Source organism: Paramacrobiotus metropolitanus, unplaced genomic scaffold, assembly GCF_019649055.1.
Source record: "Paramacrobiotus metropolitanus isolate TYO unplaced genomic scaffold, Prichtersi_v1.0 Parri_scaffold0000015, whole genome shotgun sequence".
Classification (NCBI taxonomy): domain Eukaryota; kingdom Metazoa; phylum Tardigrada; class Eutardigrada; order Parachela; family Macrobiotidae; genus Paramacrobiotus; species Paramacrobiotus metropolitanus.
In genome coordinates, this window is record NW_026570235.1 from 411,345 (window position 1) to 431,854 (window position 20,510).

Below are 20,510 nucleotides of genomic sequence, written 5' to 3' on the forward strand. Positions count from 1 at the left end.
GAAATGCAGTTATGCATGGTGGGATGATATCTGTCTATGCATGGTGGGACGATATCTGTCATAATCAGTTTTTGTTGCCGATGGTACGAAGCAATTCAAACAATTTAACAGTTAACTAGTGCTGATCAGACTGGTATTTCCGCCAGGAATCTGCTGAATATCGTACTTTGTTCGTTCTCTTAAAACTAACTTGCGGTAAACCGCTCCAGGGTTCGATTACGTTAATATCAGCGTCACGCTGCTTTGAGTGTTTTCCCATAAGATGCTCTAATTTATATATCTCTCACTCTGTATCAACTTTCCTTTTAGAGTTGTTTTAAATCGTTTTTGGCTAAGTTTCTAATCGTAAGGATGTGATCGTGATTGTATGAAAGATTTTGTGGAGATTAAACGTGATCTGCTGAGATGTTTTGAAAAGCCACTAATCAGTAACTGTAGCCCTTTGTGTAAGATTATCTGATGCGATCTACAATGAGAATAACATAGTGGTGCACTGCTGTACTGGCATCAGCAACACTGACGTCCTGTCGACGTGGTAAATTCCGCGTAGAGTCATACTAGGACGTCTTTCAAAGCACTGTCCGAAATGCTGGAATTGGTTTCCTAAAGATTTTCCTTGGACTAGTCAGCCCTCTCAGTCATCGACTTATCGCATCTCTGAAAAATGTCAGATTCAGAAGACAGCTTTCACAGCGTGGAAGAAGGCGCTGAAGATGTTTGGACGCGGGACGAAGAAGTGGATTCGGAAATCGAAGCGCAGAACGAAGAAATCAGGAATACTGTTATCCCGGGCAATGAGCCAGATTCCCAGGAGCCAGCTGAATCACTTCCTAGCTCTAGTTCAGAAACGGAATTCTTAAAAACTGATTTACCGGGGCTCGTGCGCAGTGAAGAAAGGTAATGTGTTGTACGTCCGTTTGTTGGTATGTGGTTGTTTATGGTCGACGGTCGTCAACTCATCGTTAGCGCAAACATGCTGATGACGAAGCTTTTTTGTTAGCGTCACAGTGAATCTGGTCTGTGTTCGTCGATTTGTTGTGAGAGAATAGACGGTTTTTTACGCTTGAGGATTTTGAAACGGAATCCGGAAAAAAAATCGCGTGTAACTGCAGTGAATTCATCATATAGATATTATAGTATTTTGATAAGTATATATACAGATAGATATACTACATAATTGTTTTCTACATAATACATACCACATTTTTAGACGTGCTTATAGAGGCGCCAGTTAATGTTCATTTTTAATGTTGCAGAAGTTTCTCTGCTCCTGCTGGACTAGACCAAGGCGACACCCAGCATGCAGAATCTGCGTTGACAAGGTGAATATTCCTGTTTATCTTTGTTGAAGAATGCTTGTGAAAACTAATTGTTTTAGTGAGCTATCAAAGTGAGTAATATAAATCACTTTGGAGCTGTTGTTAAGCATTCGCTGTTCGAAAGAAAAGGGCTGTTTTAAAATGCTAGAATAGCTGTTTCACTAGTTGATGGATATTTGAGCTTAATGTAAATAGATTTTGCTCGTACAGTTTAAAGAAGGTCAGCTTTGATTGTGAATTGATATGTGATTCACGGTTTGTTGAGGGCGAGTCTGGACGACGATTTTTGATCGCTTTCTAGTTCAGAATTTCGAAATCTGTATGATCTTTTTCTTGCTCTTTCCAGTGAAAAACTTCCAGCGATTCAAAAGAGTGCCCCTGCTATTCCTGTGAAGAACGAAAAGGGTGATACCGACCGCTTTCCGAATCCTCTGACCTTGCGCTCTATATCCGAAACGGAATTTATGGAAGAATGCATGGACAATCCATGGGATGAGGAATGTCGAGATTTAGATAAACTGATAATCTCCGCGCCGGACAGCCCGTCGGTGCAGTCCGACAAAGACAGTAACAGTGAAACGAAGGAATGGGATAAACTGAGTACCAACGGCACAGACAACGGCAGTGCGAAAGCCGCCATCAAGACTGCAGGAAAAGAAACTGTTGATCAGAGTTTATTAGATGAATGGGAGAAAGGATGGGATGATATGGAGTTAACCGAGGAGGATTTTATACCGGTTGCTCTGCCGCCTACAGTTTTGCATCCGAGACCGGTTCTATCGGAGACAGCAAAAACCATCTTAGAGGAGAGAGCTCAGGACGTGTCCAGTCCATTGAAAGCTCTGGTGTCTCCTCCTCCGGCACCCCCGGAAGCAAGCACTAGTGGCGGGTTGCTGTCTAAATGGGGCGGATGGGGAACGTCGTTGTTATCGACAGCCACAGCATCGGTCTCCACGTTATCCAGTCAGGTTGGACAAGGACTGAATGCTGTTTTGGAAACCGTGGAACAGGGACTTGGCGCTCCGAAGCCAGAAGAACTGGCCTCCATGGATAAAAGTAGCGTGGAAGAAGTGCGTCGGTATTTTTTATCGTTGTTGGTTCTGACATAATTGTAAAATATGTATTTTACAGCTGTGTGATCAGTTTTACAATGATTTTATTTGCAGAAAAGTCCCACCGAAGCTGCGCAATCTCCGGACGTGGATACCGGATCGAGCTGGCTGTCAGGAATAACGGCGAAAGTACAGACGGGAGGTTTGACCTTGGTTTCCGGTAGCCTGGATGTTTTAGAGGGCATTGGAAGAAAAACTATGGATGTAATTAAAGAACGGGACCCGGGATTACAACAGACTAAAGCTCTATTAAAAGGAAAGATCAATCAACCGAATCTTTCTGAGGTGCAGCTTAGATAGATTTGATATGAGTCCAAAGTTATAATTGCGCTTTGAGTTTTGTTGAGAATATGTTTTTTTATTTTTGCTTTTCAGGTTTTACGGGATGCTAAAAGTACGAAATCTGTCGCGGCTGGTAAAAGTCACTCTGTCTCAAGGGACGATCAAGTCTCATTTGTGCAGTTTTTCGATGAGGAACAAGGAGCAGGATCTTGGGAGGCTCTGGAAATACTGAGCCAGCAGTGCGATGAGCGCCTGCAACAGCGATTACAAACGCGTTTGGATCTCGAAACAGAAAAGTGGCTGCTGGAAATCGAAAAGCTCTGCGTTCTGTTGGATAATGAAGATTCCCCTCGAGATAGAAATTTTGTAGAGACAATTCGGAAGGAATTCCATTCTCTGGGTGTTGGTATTCCGGAACCACATAAACTGATTTTTGTCCATTCAAAAGCCGAAGAGTTCCTCAATGAGCACTCTAAAGCACCCGAATCGGATGTTGACCTTTGGTGCCGCAATGTCCACAAAAACGCCGGTAGGTCGACTTTTGAGTCATAAATGTTAATTTTATTTTTTTCTTGGCTTATCTTTTTATTTTTTTGTTGTTCATCCTTTCTGCAGTATATTGTGTAAAGACTAACGGTCATGTTTTTTTTGCAGTGCGCACTTTCGCTGCATGTACAGCGAAGTCTCTTGAACAAATAAGGAAAATTACAGAAATGATTTACTTAAATGGTTCCAGCGGGAAGCAGGATGGGATTCTACTTGTACATCGCGTGAAAATCGTGCGTGATATCTTGCAGAGTTTATGCGGGGAAGTGGACAAATTAGCCAATCAGTTTGCCGGCTGTTTGGCTTTGGGAAAAGGCGCTGCAGTGGATTCGAGCAAGATGCAGAAAGATATTACTGCTCGAATTACGGATATTTTTGTCGAATCAGCCAATAGCAGTCGATATTTGCAGGATGCCTTGGTGGCGCTGACGCCGATTTTTAAATTATCTTACCTGGATAGTCTGAATGCTCCAGAAAAGCGTACCGAATAAGCTTTTGGTTGAATACGTTGATACTTGAAGGTTATGCAAAGCCGGTTGGAATTTGCTTGCCGAAAACATTGTGTATTTTATAATTCAGGAAAACAAGAAGGTCCGGCGCGGCGCCTAACTGTGAGTTGTGTAGGGTGCGAATGGAAAAATAAAATTTTTACTTTGTTTTTTGTGCCATTTGTAACCGAATAAAGAATGGTTTACTTAGACTATATGTGTCAAATTATTTTGACTACAGGTTCCAGATTTCGGGAGTGACAGCTTCGAATAACGTTTTGTTTTCTGTTCCCCTTTTCGTAAAGTCGGTTTACAAGATGAGATGAAATTCCAATAAACGCGCTGAGCTTATAACTCCATTTTCTTAAAACTGAAATTGTAGTCATATCGTATGCCAAAAACTACAAAAATATGCCAATTTGGGTAGAAGATTCATGTGACGTGGACATGAACAGTATGTGTCGTGTCCATGTCGTTGGTTTAAGTAGTTACTGTACGTACTTTGTATTAATACCATTACCATAAGATGAGCGAATGTTTGACATGTATAGTAAAATCGATTTTCCTCTATAGCATCGTTTTAATCCCATCGATCGAAAACAAATTACACGCATTGTGACTGGATAAATATTTTCCACTCATGCGGTTTTCTTTTATGTACAACGTTAACAAAGCATGGAAAGGCGATCAAAAAATTCTCAGTAGTGAAGCCAGAGTAGGAACTCCATTATTAATTTTTGGTGCACAATGAGAGGCCATAAGAATGCCCACTCTCTCAGCATATCGATTCCACCCAAATCAAATCAATCTTCTCCAACAGAATCAAAAAAGAAACCCATCTATAAACAAATCCAGAAAACTGACTAGAGTATTCATTTGATGTGCTCATCATGACGGTGATCATGTTCCAGCGCATGACCCGGCTGCGGCGGCGGCGGTTGCACGGCCGCGGCCGTTGCACCGGCTGCCGCTGCGCCATTGCAGGGATTTCCTTCAATTGATCGTATGGTCTTCATTAGACTCGTCAGCGAAGCTGCCAATTTCGTGGCTTCCGACATTAGCAATTTGACAGCCGGATCGTGCAGACTGTGCTGGCGTTCGGCGTAATTGATTGCCCCTGTTGGACGGAATGCCGCTTGTACGGTACTGCGGAATGCCACCGCCACCAGCAGAATGCCCTCCACCAACTTGGTCGCCTCCCCGACCGTGGAGGAATACCGTGCCACGAGCGTGGCGGAATGGAACATCATGCCGATTAAATCCGTACACCGCACCAAACTCTCGTGGAAGATGGAGTACTGGTAGGATACCGCGCCGTTTCCGGTCAGCGAGGTGGGGCGACCGCGCTGGGGCGACGCTTCCACGTAGGTTTCATCCGGCGGCACGGCTCGCGCCTCCACTTCCCCGCTCAACATCACCGTGGCGCTTTTAACGAAACTCTTGGACGCCGTAACAAATCGCCGGGCTTCGGACACAAGCTGCTCACGGGCGTGGCGCATGTGACTGGAACTGGGCGTCACCGTCTCCGGCCGCCGGATGGAATCCAGTGTCCAGTCGATCTCGGAGACTATATCACAGATGCGCTCCAGGACCTCCCCGTCGGTTTCCTGCTGATTATGACCGGGACGATGCGGCAAATTGGACTGGATGTCCACACGCGTAATGCCCGAGGGACCACAGCTGGTAGCCCGCACCGCCTCCCCGCGTCCGGTCGGTTCATCGTCATCGTCTTCTTCGTGACCGTTGACATAGTTTTCTTTGGCTTCTGTCTGGGCTCGCACCGCCGCCAGACGTTTACGGATCTTCTCGCGAGATGGCGGTCGGGTGCGGTATTTCGTTTTCATATAGCTGGAACTGGGTTTGGTCAGGGCGAAGGGCAGAGTGGCATTGGGATGAATACCGCCCACGATGGGCGGTTTACGGTTGCTCTTATTATTCAACACCGGATTTTTCCGCCACATCACCGGCGTCGACTCTTCCGATGCCGAGGGTGTTGTCGATACAAGGTCCGATTCACTGCTGACGGCCCCCCTGCGTATGGCGATTTCACTAAGCTGTGCATTGATTTCCGCCACACAGTCTTTGAATGCTTCGGTGTTCTCGATTTCACCGCGTGGTGTTGGTTGAGTAGGACTGAACCGGGCCGTATTTACCGGCGAGGCGCTGATGTTTGTCTCGACCGCTGGTTTCGTACCGTTCGGACTAGACGCCTGCTTCTTCCCGCGCTCTAAAGATTTGTTGCGCGGCGGCGGCGGAGGTGGGATAATCTTAGGCTTAGGCGGAAGCGGTGGTTTCTGCGGTGAGAGCACTTCCGAGGTGTCGGTTGTTGAGTGTTTCGAGCAGCTTGGACTGACCGTGGCTGTGCTGGCCGTTGATGGGGAGGCGGTTACCGGCCGTGTGGGAGTGCGGGATGGCGGAGGTGGAATGACCAGCAAACGAATATCTTCACTGGTGACACGGTGCAAATGCGGGTGCGCTTCGTCCGGGTCGGGAATGGTCATGGCGGAAATAAAGGAATTCAGTTCATCCAGCGCACGGTCCAGAGCACCGGTGTCGGTGCCGGGTTTTTCGGGCATATCGTGCAGGAGATCGGCCATCTCCGAAGGGAAATGCCGTGGAGAGTCTATGGATTAAAAAGGAAAATTGAAAAATTGATCGGATTATGACAAGATACATCGATGGTCCAGTTTTACGACCCAGAAATTACTTGTTTGTGAAATCAGCCAACTGCACCCACAAGTCGCAGAAGTACATACAAACGAATGTAGTAATTCAGTTTGCATGCCATTGCCGCTCCTATGCCGTGCGGAAAGGTTATTTAAATTGATTAAAATCCTCGTTTTTCGAACCAATGCGACGGACGGCGAATACAGTATGTTTGGAAATATACGAGTATGCTTGCTTACTTAAGCGTCATGACAAAATTTTCTAAAAGGCTCGTACATTTGAATAATAATTAGAAACAGAAGCTGGTTTCGCAGCTGTCCGCATGTGGCATTAATTATGTTGATTGTAAGATTTATGATTTTTCGGAGCACAGGATGTACCCGTACTGTTCTTTCCAATCCGGCGCTGTGGAAACTTTTGCATCGACCTATCTTTGCATAATTGGCAATTTTTACCTATTTAATTTCTGCCCGCTTGCATAACAAAAGAAAGAAAGCATTTCAAAATAAGAACTGCTGCATTTTTTAATTATCAGATAAAAGATAAAAATTCTTTTATGCAGTTAAGTGACTTGGAATTATTGTTAATTGTTAACTGTTGTCACGTATGTATTTATGCTGTACACAATTTTCCTACATTTCTAGCAGGTAACTATGATTCCAAATTCGAATAGTATTAGCTCGGTATTTGTAAGTGTAACTACAATAAAGCAAAAGTATGAAGTATTGATACTGTCCCTTGTTATAAAATAAGTCTATAACTTTACTTAAGTCGAAAACTGATTTGTAATGCTAGTTCACGGAATTTGTATAGCTTAATTCTTTGCAGTTGTATGGTAACGTTTTGCTTCAAGTGTGTGAATGGGAAACCGACCGGGATTGGTCTCTTATGCACTACTATGTAAGAAGAATATCGGGAAATGAAGAACTTGACACCGTTGAAGAGTTCAACAACGCCGGCGCAATCTCCGCTCCATATTTAAGATCAGAGCGCAACTCAATATCGTAAGCACTTCTGCATTTTCCCTGATTGTGAGCACCATTCTATGCCTGATTGACTGACCAGAGTTCATAGTATAAAAACTAACGAATACTGCACATATACGGTGCCGGCGTTCGCTCGACAGGCTGCAAATCTACGCGTTAGAAAAGCTGGTTTTGTCACTTCCGGCTTAGACAATTATCCCGTGTACGCGCTAATCTTCTACATGCCGGTTACAAATTATCCATTGCAATACAATTAGCGCCTGACCTTCTTCGATATCGGGTAGCACATCGAATTCATTACTGGTCTCGCAGCCCGGGAACGGGATCAGCGGATCACGGAACGGTGTCGGCGGCACTTCCACGATGTCGGCATACATTTCCATGTAGCATTCATTAGCTTCTTCGGGGATGGGAATCTGACAGAGATCAATGATATCCGGATCCAAGTACAGTGATCCGACACTCTGCCGGTGATCATTACGACTATCAAACGGGCGCATCTCCATATCGGCCACGTTATCAATGTACACCTGAATACCATCGCTGTTGTACTTGGCCACATCATCCGGACTGTGCAGGCCGAAACTGGATCCGCTGCGGAAGAGTGTCGACGGCGGATTGGCGATGCGATGATGATGACCGGCTGCGGTGGCAGCGGCTGCCGTGCTGATGCGTGCCGCTTTTTCCGCCAGCGCCCGATGGATCGGGCTATCGGTGGGCGTCGTACTGACGCTGTCGGTCTCCTCGCTATCCGAACCCAACTCCATCTTATTCTGCCAGGCAAAATTGACATTATCGGCCGGTGTCGTGGGCGTCCGCAGACTGCTGAGTTTCTCGGCCAGTTCGGCCACGGAACCGGTCTGCGAGATACTGCGCTTGATGACATCCGGTTCGTTACCGGTCGGACCGGTTAAGTGCGGATTGAAGAGCTGCGGTCGGAACCGGATGACGTCGGTTTCGCGGATATTGTGCAGCTGCTGTTCGGCGCGTTTGAGGGCGCGCTCGGCGATGGGCGTATCCAGCTCGGACGATGTGGAATCGTCGATGAATTTCATATTGCGAACAATATCGGGCGGCGCCAGTGTTGTTGAGGTTGACGAGGGGGCGGGGACTGCAGTAATGGGTCCGGGCAGTGTGATCTCCACATGGGTTGGTATGGTGACCGTTGGCGGCTCGGGAATGTCCGCTGGCTTAGCGAGTGTGACCACGGATTCCGTGGACGACTGCAGAGAGTCGGATTTTATGGACACAGAGAGCGGATGTGGCTGCAAATGAAATATGCATCAGTAGGATGAATATTACAGTATGTACATGCAGTTTGTATTTCAAATTCAGCTTCTGGATATTTTTAGAGCGGCGCATACAGATAGGGTAGATGTTTGTGACCCATACTTGCTATGTTGCTATAATTAAACTTTATGTTTCCAGACACAATGATCTGAATGTGCGTATAACCACGAGAAGTTTTATGAATTTGTACTGTTTGCGCTTTTGTGGCATACAGGAAACTGCAACGCGTTACTATGTGTAACCACGTTACAACAGAAAGCGGAAATACAATTGTATCGAATTTTTTCTGTCACAGGAGACCTACGCTATAGTTTCAACTGCATTACAATGATACGAGACATATCTGGATGTTTATGACATATCTAGATGTCGGACGAGGTGTAGCGTAATGTCATATTATTGAATCAAATTAACATGTTAATTTGATTCATTAATATGACAATTACGCTACACCTCTGTAAAAAGCTGTACAGCTTTTACAGTGTATGTCTGTCTTTTACGGTATGCCCGGTCTGATAACATGTTATGCGCAACCCAGGTGACCAAACGTTAACTGACCAAAAGAAAATTATTTATGCTAATCCATACTGGTCTTATGGAAAACAAATATAAAAGAGTCGAGCCTAGCAAACCACTGTTGTAGATCGACATTCATAAATAAGCGCGGTAACATCCAATATGTGCTTGAATAGGCTGATTCACTTTCGACAAGATTGATTGCGAGTGATAAGTGTTATATAACTAAATAGCTGCAACTTAATATTATAACATATTAATTACTGTGAGTTTTAGCTTGCTGGAGCGCAATCTTTGTACAACTGGAAATGTGCTTGCTAATTACCGTAAAATAGCAAAGCAAATAATTTATTATGCATTATTTTAGTTTTAATTATGAGCTGTTGCAGTTTCTGGATACCTATGTTTAATCCTTAATTTTCCTTATTAACTGCGGAAGAGATAATGGCAAGTTAAAACCGCATGTTGGTACAGCAATACATAATGTTTGGAACAGAGCCGCTTTCGACCATTATAGACGATCACGCTTAGCATGTCTTAACAGAAAGGCTCGAAGTACAAGCAAAGTCTTTAAACTGAGCTTACGCGTATAAGTATAGAAGCACTCTTACCTGCGGTTGAACAGGAGCAACTGACTGGGATATAGTCGACGGTGCGTTGGCCTGATTATTAATGTTTTGTGCTGACAAGGGAAGATGTGAAAAATCAGCGTAATGCTCGGCAGTATTTTTGATAGTCTCTTCATTTAATTGGATTGTTATCGATTTGAGATCGGGCGGATAACTCCAGGGCATGGAATAGACAACATGATGTCCGTAATACGGCGGAGGCTCTGTATGTTCAAAGATGAAAAATAATTTCCTATATAAAGTGTTTATGGGGTGACATATATATGAGGCCCAACTGTACCGCCGGGTGATTTATTATCATCCTTGCCGTCGTCAATAACCAATACTCTCAATGGGATCCCCACAAACAGCTTGGAGTAACCGTTGAGTAGCTGAACCATATCATCAAGATCATCGCTACTTTCGGCTTCAAATCCAAACCGCTACAAATTTGTAACTCTCAGAGATCAATCGCAAAATACACGCAGCTTGTATTAACTGCATCGGCGTCGCCAGTGTATGCGACGATGTGTATAAATTTAGGCGGGTTACATCCGGCGCTAAGTATGCACGTCCGTATGCAAATGCTAAACAAGCCGCATTTCTTAGGGTTTCCATTACGCTTTCCTTACTTCGTTTAAGGGAGGCTTGATGTGGATCTCGATGGAGTGGAATGCGTCAGGAATTTCCGCCACAATGACTTCGCTTATTGACTCTAATTCAGTTAACATCACAGGCTGCAAAGACACGCAATATTATAATTATTACACTGTTCCAAAGTGGTTTTATGGTTTTAAATGTAAAATTATGAGTAATAAAGCGTTACAAATTCAGATATATTTTGTCATAACATAGATGAATAAAAATACCAATGCAGGAGCTTCTAGAGACTTTATTTTTGGGTATGATTTTTCCAGACAGGCTCTTTGTTAAAATAGAATCATGCAGAATAAATTATTATCAAAATTTTGTTGGATTGTTGTTTCCGAGTTTCGCCTAATCTGCATTTCAAGTGGGGAATTAATTCAAGCCCCACAAGTTGTGGGAAACGAAGCGCAAAAGCCAGAATAACAGGGAGAAGACCACAACGTACTGAGCCGCTCTTCGTGCCGGAAATTTGACTTATCCCAAATTTAGGCGATATCAGGATTAATCCATCGCTTTTGGTTTCCTGCAACACGATGGTTAATTCATTTTCATCTTGTCCCAGTATCATTATTATCTCTCAGATGAACTGATAACCTTTAGCGCTGTTGCGCAGTTTACATTGGCTTACCGGTATAGTGACGTTAAAGCAGCGTCCGCCAAAGGTGGGCAGCTCGCTAAGGATTTTTAGGTAATGAACCTTAATTTGCACTTCGCTTAGCTTTTTTTGCCCCGGCGTCGACAGTTGTTGATTGTTGATTTTTATTAAATGCGACAATAAACGCCTTAACTCTTTTGTTTCATAGCTTCGATAATGGAGGGAGGAATGAATCGCTCGAGACCACACTCTTTCCTGTTAATGTAACGAACAATAAGTCCTGAATTTTGCGTACCTGAAGTGAACTGTACATGTTTTGGGCGAGTACTTACTCGATTCGTTTCACAGATAGCTTTGCCCCAACGTTACTTGTTAAACCGTGCTGCTGCATCTGAAGCGCCGCTAACCGCAGAGCAACATCGCAGCGTAATTCAGTGGCAAATCTTTCATCAACAACATCGTTACAACACTGTAATGAGAACACAGAAGCATGACGTACAACATGTACAGTTTTAATTCCCGTTACAAAGGCAGATCATTTGTGCATGTAATTTTAATTAGCAATACTGTGACTGCTACTTACAATCCGTGGAGAAAAGTAAGCATAAAAGGCGCTTAGGTTGCTGTGTATAATTTACCTGCATATAAAAATAATCAAAGGCTATCGGGTCTCTTCTGAGGAGATCATACGCATCCCGGGGTACAAACACTACACGGAATAGACATCGCAGATGTTGGGCACCGGGTCGCGCTGCCACCTAAAACGCATAATGTTGCTTGACCTTTGGAATTTACCCCAAAGTTTTTTAATAATCCAAAACAGGCGTTGAATGCATAAAAATATATGCCATAACGCGCGTCTACCAGATAATCGCGCACTCCAAAGTTTTTTAGTTACTGTGCTTAATTAATTTCTTAGAGCTAACCTAAATAAAAACAAATCTAACCTTTGAGATGGTATCTTCGGGGCTCAAAAGCTTGAGCTGATTTTTCTTTAGGCTTTTCACATGTTCCACAACTAATGCAAAGTGCTCTATGGCTTGGATTGAAAGCTTTTCTCTTAAAGAGTTCATCACATCCTGCAAAAACACATACTTTACAAAAGGCAGTATATGATTAGCTATCGTTTTTGCTGATTTAAATGTAAGGCCGCACGCTGCATGCGCACAAACATTTCGTCCGCTACTTCGATATTATGAGCAACTTACTCGAACTGTGGTTTTATTATCGTATTTGAAAGACTTGGTTTGTCCATTTTCCAGGAATACTTTGAGAACATTGGGTATAAAGGGAGTAGAAGCGGGATCAGGGGCGCCGGCTGGAACAATATTTCCGCTGCCGTTTATTACCACTCCGTCGGCAAAGCGCACACGCGATGGCTTATTTTTTAATTTGGCTTTTTTTGCCGCACTTAAAAATGCCGATTTCCTGCTGGCCTACACAATGACAAACCCGGTGTAAAAATCAATATAAAATCAATTGCGTAAGAAATAAACAGCTTAAGCGACGTGTTCATAAATTCGCAAACTGGTGCGTGCTATTATGCAACTGCATAATACAATTATGCGAACTTGAGGTATTAAGTGCCTAATGGATGGCCACACAAAAGCAATGATCGTGTATTACAATGCAATTAAGAGCATGCGTGAGCACTTCGCTGTACATATATTACTGCAAAACGATGCGACTGCAGCATATTATATTAGTCCATTTTAAATTGTTGCAGAACTTACAGTCTGATTTACTAAAACTGCATGCCGTTTCGAATGCCAAAGCTGCATTAAAGTAATTCGTAATTTTAAAAAAAAACGGAGCGCAAAAAGTCCGAAAGAAGCTAAACTTTTTTTCAAAAATTATGAAAAAACCCGGAACGACAAAAATTTATTAATTTACAGAGTTATAAGTTCGATCGTATTATTGTGCTTTTAATATGGTATCGTTTTTCATACTTACGTTGTCACTTTGCGGTTGACATACGGTAAGCGTCACCGTATCTTTGCATGATCGCACCAGCTCGATAACATGGTCCCGTGGCGCTTTTTCCACGTCTTCCCCATTGATTTTGAGAATGAGATCAGAAGGAAGGAGTTTGCCTGCGCTTGGTCCATCTGCACGAACACAAATTATGTATGTATAATGTACATGCAAAATTATGCATCCCGTTGTGTCATTTGCAGTGGATCTATGGCCACCTGTTACAACAGCGAGAAACACTTACCTTCGTTTACAAAACGCACTATCACCGGCTTCTCGCTTCCTGCAACAAATCCAAAACCAATATTGGGATCACGGCGCAGGACAACATCCCGGGGAACGGGATAGAGATCCTGCTCGGAATCGTCGTCGCCTTGCAGCAGCCGCGGATCGTCGTACGTGGTGAATTTGTCGATATGACTATGTAAAAGCGTTCACACAACAAATAAGATATGCTTAAAAACAGATCTAAGAAATATTTAGCTCATAGATGCACATTAAAAGGTTAGCAATGCAACAGTTTTGCTTTCTTTTAATTTACCTGCGTATCCATTATAAATTTTGCAACGACAATCTTTGTTAAAACGTTTACAGTAGCTGTCACATGTAATTCAAGCAATTCAGTTGCAATGTACATGTATAACATGTACACTCGAGGTTAGATCGGAATGTCCGAATAGAAGAACAACAATTATCGCCGGAATAATTTCTTAGTTCGTAGTTCGTACGCGATATTTCAGTTCGGAATGTGTTATTACAGCACTTTTTTGCTTTTTAGTTTGACATATTCATATTAGATTAGAACAGGATAAAAAATTACGTAATGTCATGATCATTCGTTCCGGCTCATTAATGAAGTTCCAGCACATTTACAAAACTACCAAAAACCGACACATTGTTCTCCTTCTCAGGACGCCTATTTATTGCTCTTTGTAAATTTTTGTATAAAGTCTGAGTCATTTCTATCAAGTTTGGTTTGTGCTTGAAATAGTGCGTTAATTACGAATATTTACATTTTTGGTTTGTTTAAAGTTCGCTACTGTGATGGAGAATATGTCATTTTAAACAAAAAAAATTCCCGGTTTACATGAGTGTGGTTGATTTTCGTTAGAGTGCACTATTCTCGGCACTGGTGACATAGATCGTCGCGCTTGTTATGAGTGCAAACATGCAGAACAAAATAAGCCCGCACAACCGGAAATTGCCAAAAGTGAACCGATTTTCTCGTTCCCGTCTTTTACGAGATATTATTGTGGTTTCGCCGGAACGTAGTCTCCTCTACAGCAGGGCGCCTGTGGCTAAAAGCACACAGGGCGTACACGTACTTGATGTAATAGATCCGACCCTGCGAATCAGCTCCGCATTCCCATCCGTAAGGCAATCGCCAGTCGCCGGCATCCCAGTTTTCCGCTGGCGGTATCCAGTTGGTTGTTTGAGTCCCATGGCTACAACAATAAGCGGTTGGTGTGTCTGCATTCACATTACAACGTGACACTCTTTTATCATTTAAAATTTGCAGTAAACGAATGCATTTGCATATATGACACCTTTCGCAAAATCCGTAAATTACTCATAGTGTTTTTACTTTTTAGAGGTTTCAGCATGATTAAAAAATGAGCTAACAACTCTACATAAAAATTTTGAATCACCTAAAGCGCATATTATCTGCACAAAAAACATTCCAATATCCGCACGAAATGTGCCATTTCTGAGATAATTAGTGACTGTTTAATAAATACCATATATTACTCGTATGTTCACGTTCTCGGAGTAATTTTTATGACGTCCTTTTGTATACTGCCGAGTTGCAACTTGCAAGAGTGCAGTGCATGCAACCGCACTTATTAGTAGTAAGAAAAGCATGCAATTGACGATTAAATTACCAGAGTATACGATACTGGTTTTAATTAATTTGACTGTGGAATTTTGGAAAATCGAAAATAGTGCAACTGACCACTACCACAGCAGCGTCATTATCAGACTGGATTGTTGTGGAATCGATAACAGCTGATCTGTGATTCAAAGGTACTGCAAGCACACTGAACACTGTACAGCACCACATTACCCTGAGAAAACAGAAAACTTCAATGAAAATAAAATGCTGTTTTGCATAGAGCCGCATTAATTGACAGGGTTTTTTAGACAGCCAAAACCCCTGGGGTAGAATAACAGTGGAACACAAAGGACCCTGTCATATGCGTAAGATTTCCAAACACAAAGCAAAAACTCAGACAACTAGCCTCGTAAAAGATTAAAGTGAGTTATCGATAAATTTAAAATATCCCAATCGAATTCACTTGCGCTTAGCCCATTCCTTTTTCCAGTGTTTGCGCTCATCTGCTTCGCTTCTTTACCCTCGGGGCCTTTCACTTAAGCAAATAATTTGTTCGGCCACCCTGAAAATCGATTTATCATTTGGCGTATTATACAGGAAAGGGAAATTTAAGTCTAATAATTGTATCCAAGAAAAATTTAACGAAAAGGTACAGAGTGGTTGGGCGTTCTACTATATATAGTTGCGCAAAACTGGGTTAAACATATATGCATATTGCCGGCACATTGAGCGTTATCTTGTTGCTGGTCACTATGATCCTAGTCATGTAATGAAGCTATTGCAAATAACGCCACTCTTTGCACGCTTTTTAAACCATACTGCCACAAAGTTTCCAACCTCCGTTTTCAGGTTGCACGAAATTCCCGAAGAACTCATATGCACGTTCCTGTTTATCCACAAATAATAATCCCATCGTTGTATCCACATTACGCACACGGTGACTAGCGGATATACTTAATATGCAGTACAGATACGCTGGTTATGCTTTTCTGTAAATTGTATTTCAGCATCGGTCTATCATTGCGCAATAACTCAAGCTTCGATAATATAGAGTCACATTAATTAATATAACTAGCATCATGTCAAATTTGTTTGTACTGTATGTCTTGCTTTCCTTCCGAAAAAATCTTTTTCGCGAAAGAATCCAGGTCTGACAATGTGGATTACCAGTAAACTTTGATATGCCGTGTCTATATATAGTAAACACAAAGGGTCATTAATATGAAGAGGGGTCCGAGATTTTTGAATGAGAGAACGGGATAGTGAGTTAAGATACAAATTGTAACGCTATAAAAAGTTCTCAAGTATCGTTCAGGCAAAATTTTATCCAGTACAACGGTTTTCAAAAACTTCTCAACAGACAAGAAATCTGCAATCGCCACCGGAGCTTGTCGGGTCTGGATGCTCGACGTATAATAGATGGAAACGAGCTACTTCAAAGCTTCTTGCTCGTTTATTATCAGCCATTTGCCTGACACTACGTATCAGGAAACGAACCCCCAAAAAAATCAATGACCGACACAGCTGTATATCTTAAGCATACTTTAGGCCTTAAAACACATACATATACGAGAGCCGGCTCAGCATTCAATAACGCTCATAAGCAAAAATCAACAATTTAAATTTTCTTACAGAAATTTACAGAAACAGAAATCTGTACATCAGCTAGCGCGAAAAGTACGTGCACTTTTTTACCGTGAGCGTTAACATTTTTACGTTTTCTTATTAGTGCTCTACAGTCTACACATGACTTGATCCGTTGGTCAATCGCATGTGGAGTTTAGAAATTGAATTAAATGTGCAGATGTGCATCGCTTCTGTTTTTGACGGCGTGTAAAAAGCCGTCGACTTACTGTACCAGACTCATCAATATCGCAAGTCGATTATGACTTTAATGATTTTACTGGAAGCTAAGTTTTTGTTATTTCAGCCGTCTACCTTTGAAAACATTTAGTTGGTATTATTCCACGGTACGATTTCAGGTTTTTCGAGATCGCGGTTTACTAGCGGTAAATGCTAAAGGATTTTAGGTAGCGCCATAAAAATTAAGAATTATTTGAAATAAGTAACTACTGCAAATAGCTTCACCAAATGTAAAGCAAAATGTCTTTTAAACATAGTTTAGCTCGAGAGTAATTAAAGTAAGGTCAATTTTAACCATGTAAAAAACCGCAGTAACCCTTAAATGCCACTGCCATATTTAATGCAGTGTCACATTCCTTATGAATTTGGGCACACCGACGCTGCATTACATGAAAAATTTTGTAAAATGCTATCTAAATTGAAATACTTTGCATCAAATTCGACCTATTATTAATTTCCGCATGGAACACAATAGAAGTAAAGTAAAAACTTACATTAGTTTTTTGCGTTTTTATTTTAACTATGCAATTTTTCTCTGTAAGCCAAACAGGGGTTGAATCCGGCCGCATTTATGCAACATATTTAAGTTGAAGTGCTAGTTCCTGTTTTCTTTCCGTGCAGCACGAGCAGTTAGGGCAGGAAACGGTAATTTGACTTGGTCGTTTATTAGAATTAGTGTACTAGAAAAACGAAGTAGGCATATTTACTTGGTGTCATGCGTGCGACTTTGAGACGTTTGAAATTAGATACCCGTGATTAACAGATATTTCACAAGTACACGCAAACACCTACCTGACGCACGACACCGGTGCTTTTTTCGAATGATTAGATGTATTAGCAGCTTTTTGGCGATTGGTCGCATTACTGTGCTTATTTCCCATAATCGAGACAACACTCCCAGCATCACAAGCCGAACTCTAATTTCATTCCATGCGATAATAATGTAATGCAGTATGCAACAGTTATGCCTTCACACCAACATCGATCCCAGTTCTAGTACGGAATTTTAGGGAAATGTGCCAACTCTCGCGTATTCACATATTATTATGTGTATACTGTATACCCGGCATTTTCATTAAAATGACAGTCCAACGACCGAGCGCTGTTATCATTGTCATAATGCACAGATAGTCGGCAATATTAATTTCCGCAATATTTCTCGGTATTGCAAGGGTTCCACTGCTGGGAATAGGTCGATCAATCTTGGACTGGAATGTCAGAAAATACGTTTAATCGCCTTCAATTTCGCGCTCAAACAGAGAAAGACCAAAGAAGATGTGCGTAGGGTTACGACCCTGCCGAATGCTTCGATTGTGGCCACGGCGCGAGCGCGCGCGTTGCACAGTGCAGTCAGCAGGACAAGGAAGAGTGCAGGGGAGAATTTCTTTTCATACGGGAACAAGTCTAAAGGAAACTTATCCTAATGGATCTCATTGAGCCTGACACAGCATCTGCACCAACTCGTCCATCAGATCAGCTGCGATATACACATATCGCGCAACGCGCAATTTCATATCAGACTGTGATGAGCGCTCATAACTGCTGCATTTATCTCCCTAATCATATCCGTGCCAAATAAAATATCACTGTCTATGTAAAACGTATGTCCGACGGGATATCAGCAATTGTCAAATGATCAGACCTTCGGGTTCACACACAATGGTACACCCAATGTCACAAAAGATAGCATTTGCTATATATAGGTGTTGTATACAAAATACGGGAACAGGTCTCCATCATTTCTGCTACAGAGAGGAGCGCCGGGCTGGAGTGCAGTGGGAGCATTAGCATGTACGTGACTTTGAAGTGGTTATCCATTTATACATTGCCCAGGTACAACGAGGTGTTCAATATTTGCAAGCACTTAACACGAACAATTTAGTGCCACATCCCTGGCAGATACTGCATATGGTGGACAAGATTCAGATGACACTTATCTATAATATGTAACACGGAAAAATTTCCGCAAAAAAATAACACACTAGATCGCTAATAGCCGCCGACAAATGAGACATGAAATTGACCAGCTGGATGCTCATCATGAATTCACGAAATTGTCAACTACATACGCTGTGTCGTACAGGCCGAAAAGGATATTTCCTGTTGGAAAACGGCCCTTGTGCAGTACTACGGAAAATTGCTTGATGATCGGCGTTACGTACAAATTTACGAGTTGCCATGAATTGCCGAATCGCTATTCAATATGTCCCGTGTCATTGCCTATACTGCCCGACTACATGCAGTGCACAGCTACGTACACCACACAAGGAATGTATAAAAACACTGGTTAGCCGGCAACCGATGTTGTCCCCTAAACCCGCCTTTCCTGCCCAAGTTCAACGGATGAGCACTTTTGCCCTTAATAAGCGGCTATGTGATTGAGCTATTAAATTCAGGATGGCTCCATAGCCAGTGGAGCTATTCGTTCCGGAAAGTAACAGTGGTATGTTATAGGGTCGGTGTATCTGTATGTACACATGTGTGGCTGTCTTTAAACTCATTTGCCATGGTGGGTGGAGCTGATCACGGGAACATCCCTGAAACTCTCCAGCCCGCAAAGTTACACGATGTGCTGTATCCACCCGAACATGTGTGTGAACAGTGAAAAATCTTGACTGTATGCACTGCATAGAGTGTCCATGGTGTGTGTATGCATTATGCATACTGCCAACCACAAAACCCAAACTTTTACGGCTGTAAATGGTGTGCTTCCGGCAGCTATCATCGACAAGCTTCCTCCCCGCCTCTTCCTCTTATTCTCATTCTCTCGCATACGGACAGATAATTCCCCTCTCACTCTCTCACGTATTATACCCATGTAACACTGATACCGCAATGCGATCCCGCGCATGTATGCTGGCGTTTTTTGCCTAAGTCCAGGCGCGCGCGCGGCACATCGCAGCTAAGCCGCATCCCGCGTCTGATCGTTCTAGCGGGAAACGGTTTGACTGCCTATATTGCATCACAACACCGCCAGCGAGCAGTCAAATGCGAAATGCGCTGGATTAGGAAACTGTATAATATTTCCCAGTGGATTGTATTTAAACCTATTAAAAGTTCCAAATTTTCTCCTCTTCGTAATCCCCGGCAACATCCCCGGCTCCAGCTGCCGGCCCTGGCTTAATTGTATAACTTACGACTTTTAACAATTTAGCTCGCTGGAAAATGCTTCCACTGGGTCAGCTGACGCAAATCACACTGCTATCGTTCAGAAAAGATTTGTATGATCTGCATGGTACATACTTAACTAATCTGGCTCTGTAAATTAGTGTTCCGGGAAAAAAGTGCACATAAAAACCAAGAGTCGAGCAGCGTTATACGGCATTTATAGGATGCAGTACTACTCACAGCGAACGCCGGACATAATCACTAATTGCCGTTAGTGCGCCATCTTGTTTCTCATAGTTTTGCCACAGAAAGTTCATTTTTAATATTAATATTTTATACACGCATCACAACGGTCAAGGTCCTCCGTCCCTCGCCCTTTCTGTAGATGTCAGAACCATCTCACCGCAATGTGACAACGTATCAGTTGTTAAGAGCACTGTGGCGTTGAACGGAATCGGCGGCTAAAAATGTGTACTCCGAGTAACCCAATAAATTCTCGTACTCGTACCATCCCAAATAGACTATTAAGACACGCCATAATTTGGGAGTAAGAATTCTTGTCCAAAATTCCAGTAACGTAAGCAGTTCGTGATTTTCAAGATTATCGTAAGGAATACTGCACTATATAAAAGCAGTGCATTAAAATTTTCAGAGATGGTGCGAGTTCGCTGAAT

At 42.7% G+C, this 20,510-nt stretch overlaps 2 protein-coding genes across 2 annotated transcripts; one reads left to right on the forward strand and one right to left on the reverse strand.

The window, feature by feature from the left end:
• The first annotated feature begins 271 nt into the window (after positions 1 to 271).
• LOC129584895 (protein FAM114A2-like) lies at positions 272 to 4,065 on the forward strand. Its single transcript, XM_055477301.1, has 6 exons — positions 272 to 897; positions 1,257 to 1,322; positions 1,666 to 2,389; positions 2,486 to 2,716; positions 2,807 to 3,242; positions 3,368 to 4,065. Exons 1-6 carry the CDS (start codon positions 665 to 667, stop codon positions 3,748 to 3,750), a joined length of 2,073 nt encoding a protein of 690 aa, XP_055333276.1. The 5' UTR covers positions 272 to 664; the 3' UTR covers positions 3,751 to 4,065.
• A 242-nt stretch (positions 4,066 to 4,307) lies between these two features.
• LOC129584998 (uncharacterized) lies at positions 4,308 to 18,729 on the reverse strand. The gene is given in 16 exon segments (XM_055477473.1): positions 4,308 to 6,370; positions 7,666 to 8,665; positions 9,818 to 10,038; positions 10,116 to 10,257; positions 10,447 to 10,551; positions 10,908 to 10,985; positions 11,091 to 11,257; positions 11,260 to 11,312; positions 11,390 to 11,526; positions 11,696 to 11,815; positions 12,005 to 12,136; positions 12,266 to 12,493; positions 13,011 to 13,165; positions 13,276 to 13,451; positions 14,357 to 14,476; positions 17,521 to 18,729. Coding segments are annotated over 16 exon segments (4,674 nt in total). The 5' UTR covers positions 17,610 to 18,729; the 3' UTR covers positions 4,308 to 4,619.
• Between the last annotated feature and the right edge of the window lie 1,781 nt (positions 18,730 to 20,510).

Bases quoted from the DNA above. Each gene is read 5' to 3' on its own strand.
- LOC129584895 (XM_055477301.1), top strand. From the start codon at position 665: ATGTCAGATTCAGAAGACAGCTTTCACAGCGTGGAAGAAGGCGCTGAA. The intron at 1,323-1,665 runs GTGAATATTCCT...TGCTCTTTCCAG, and splicing joins GCAGAATCTGCGTTGACAAG to TGAAAAACTTCCAGCGATTC. The intron at 2,390-2,485 runs GTGCGTCGGTAT...TTTTATTTGCAG, and splicing joins ATAAAAGTAGCGTGGAAGAA to AAAAGTCCCACCGAAGCTGC.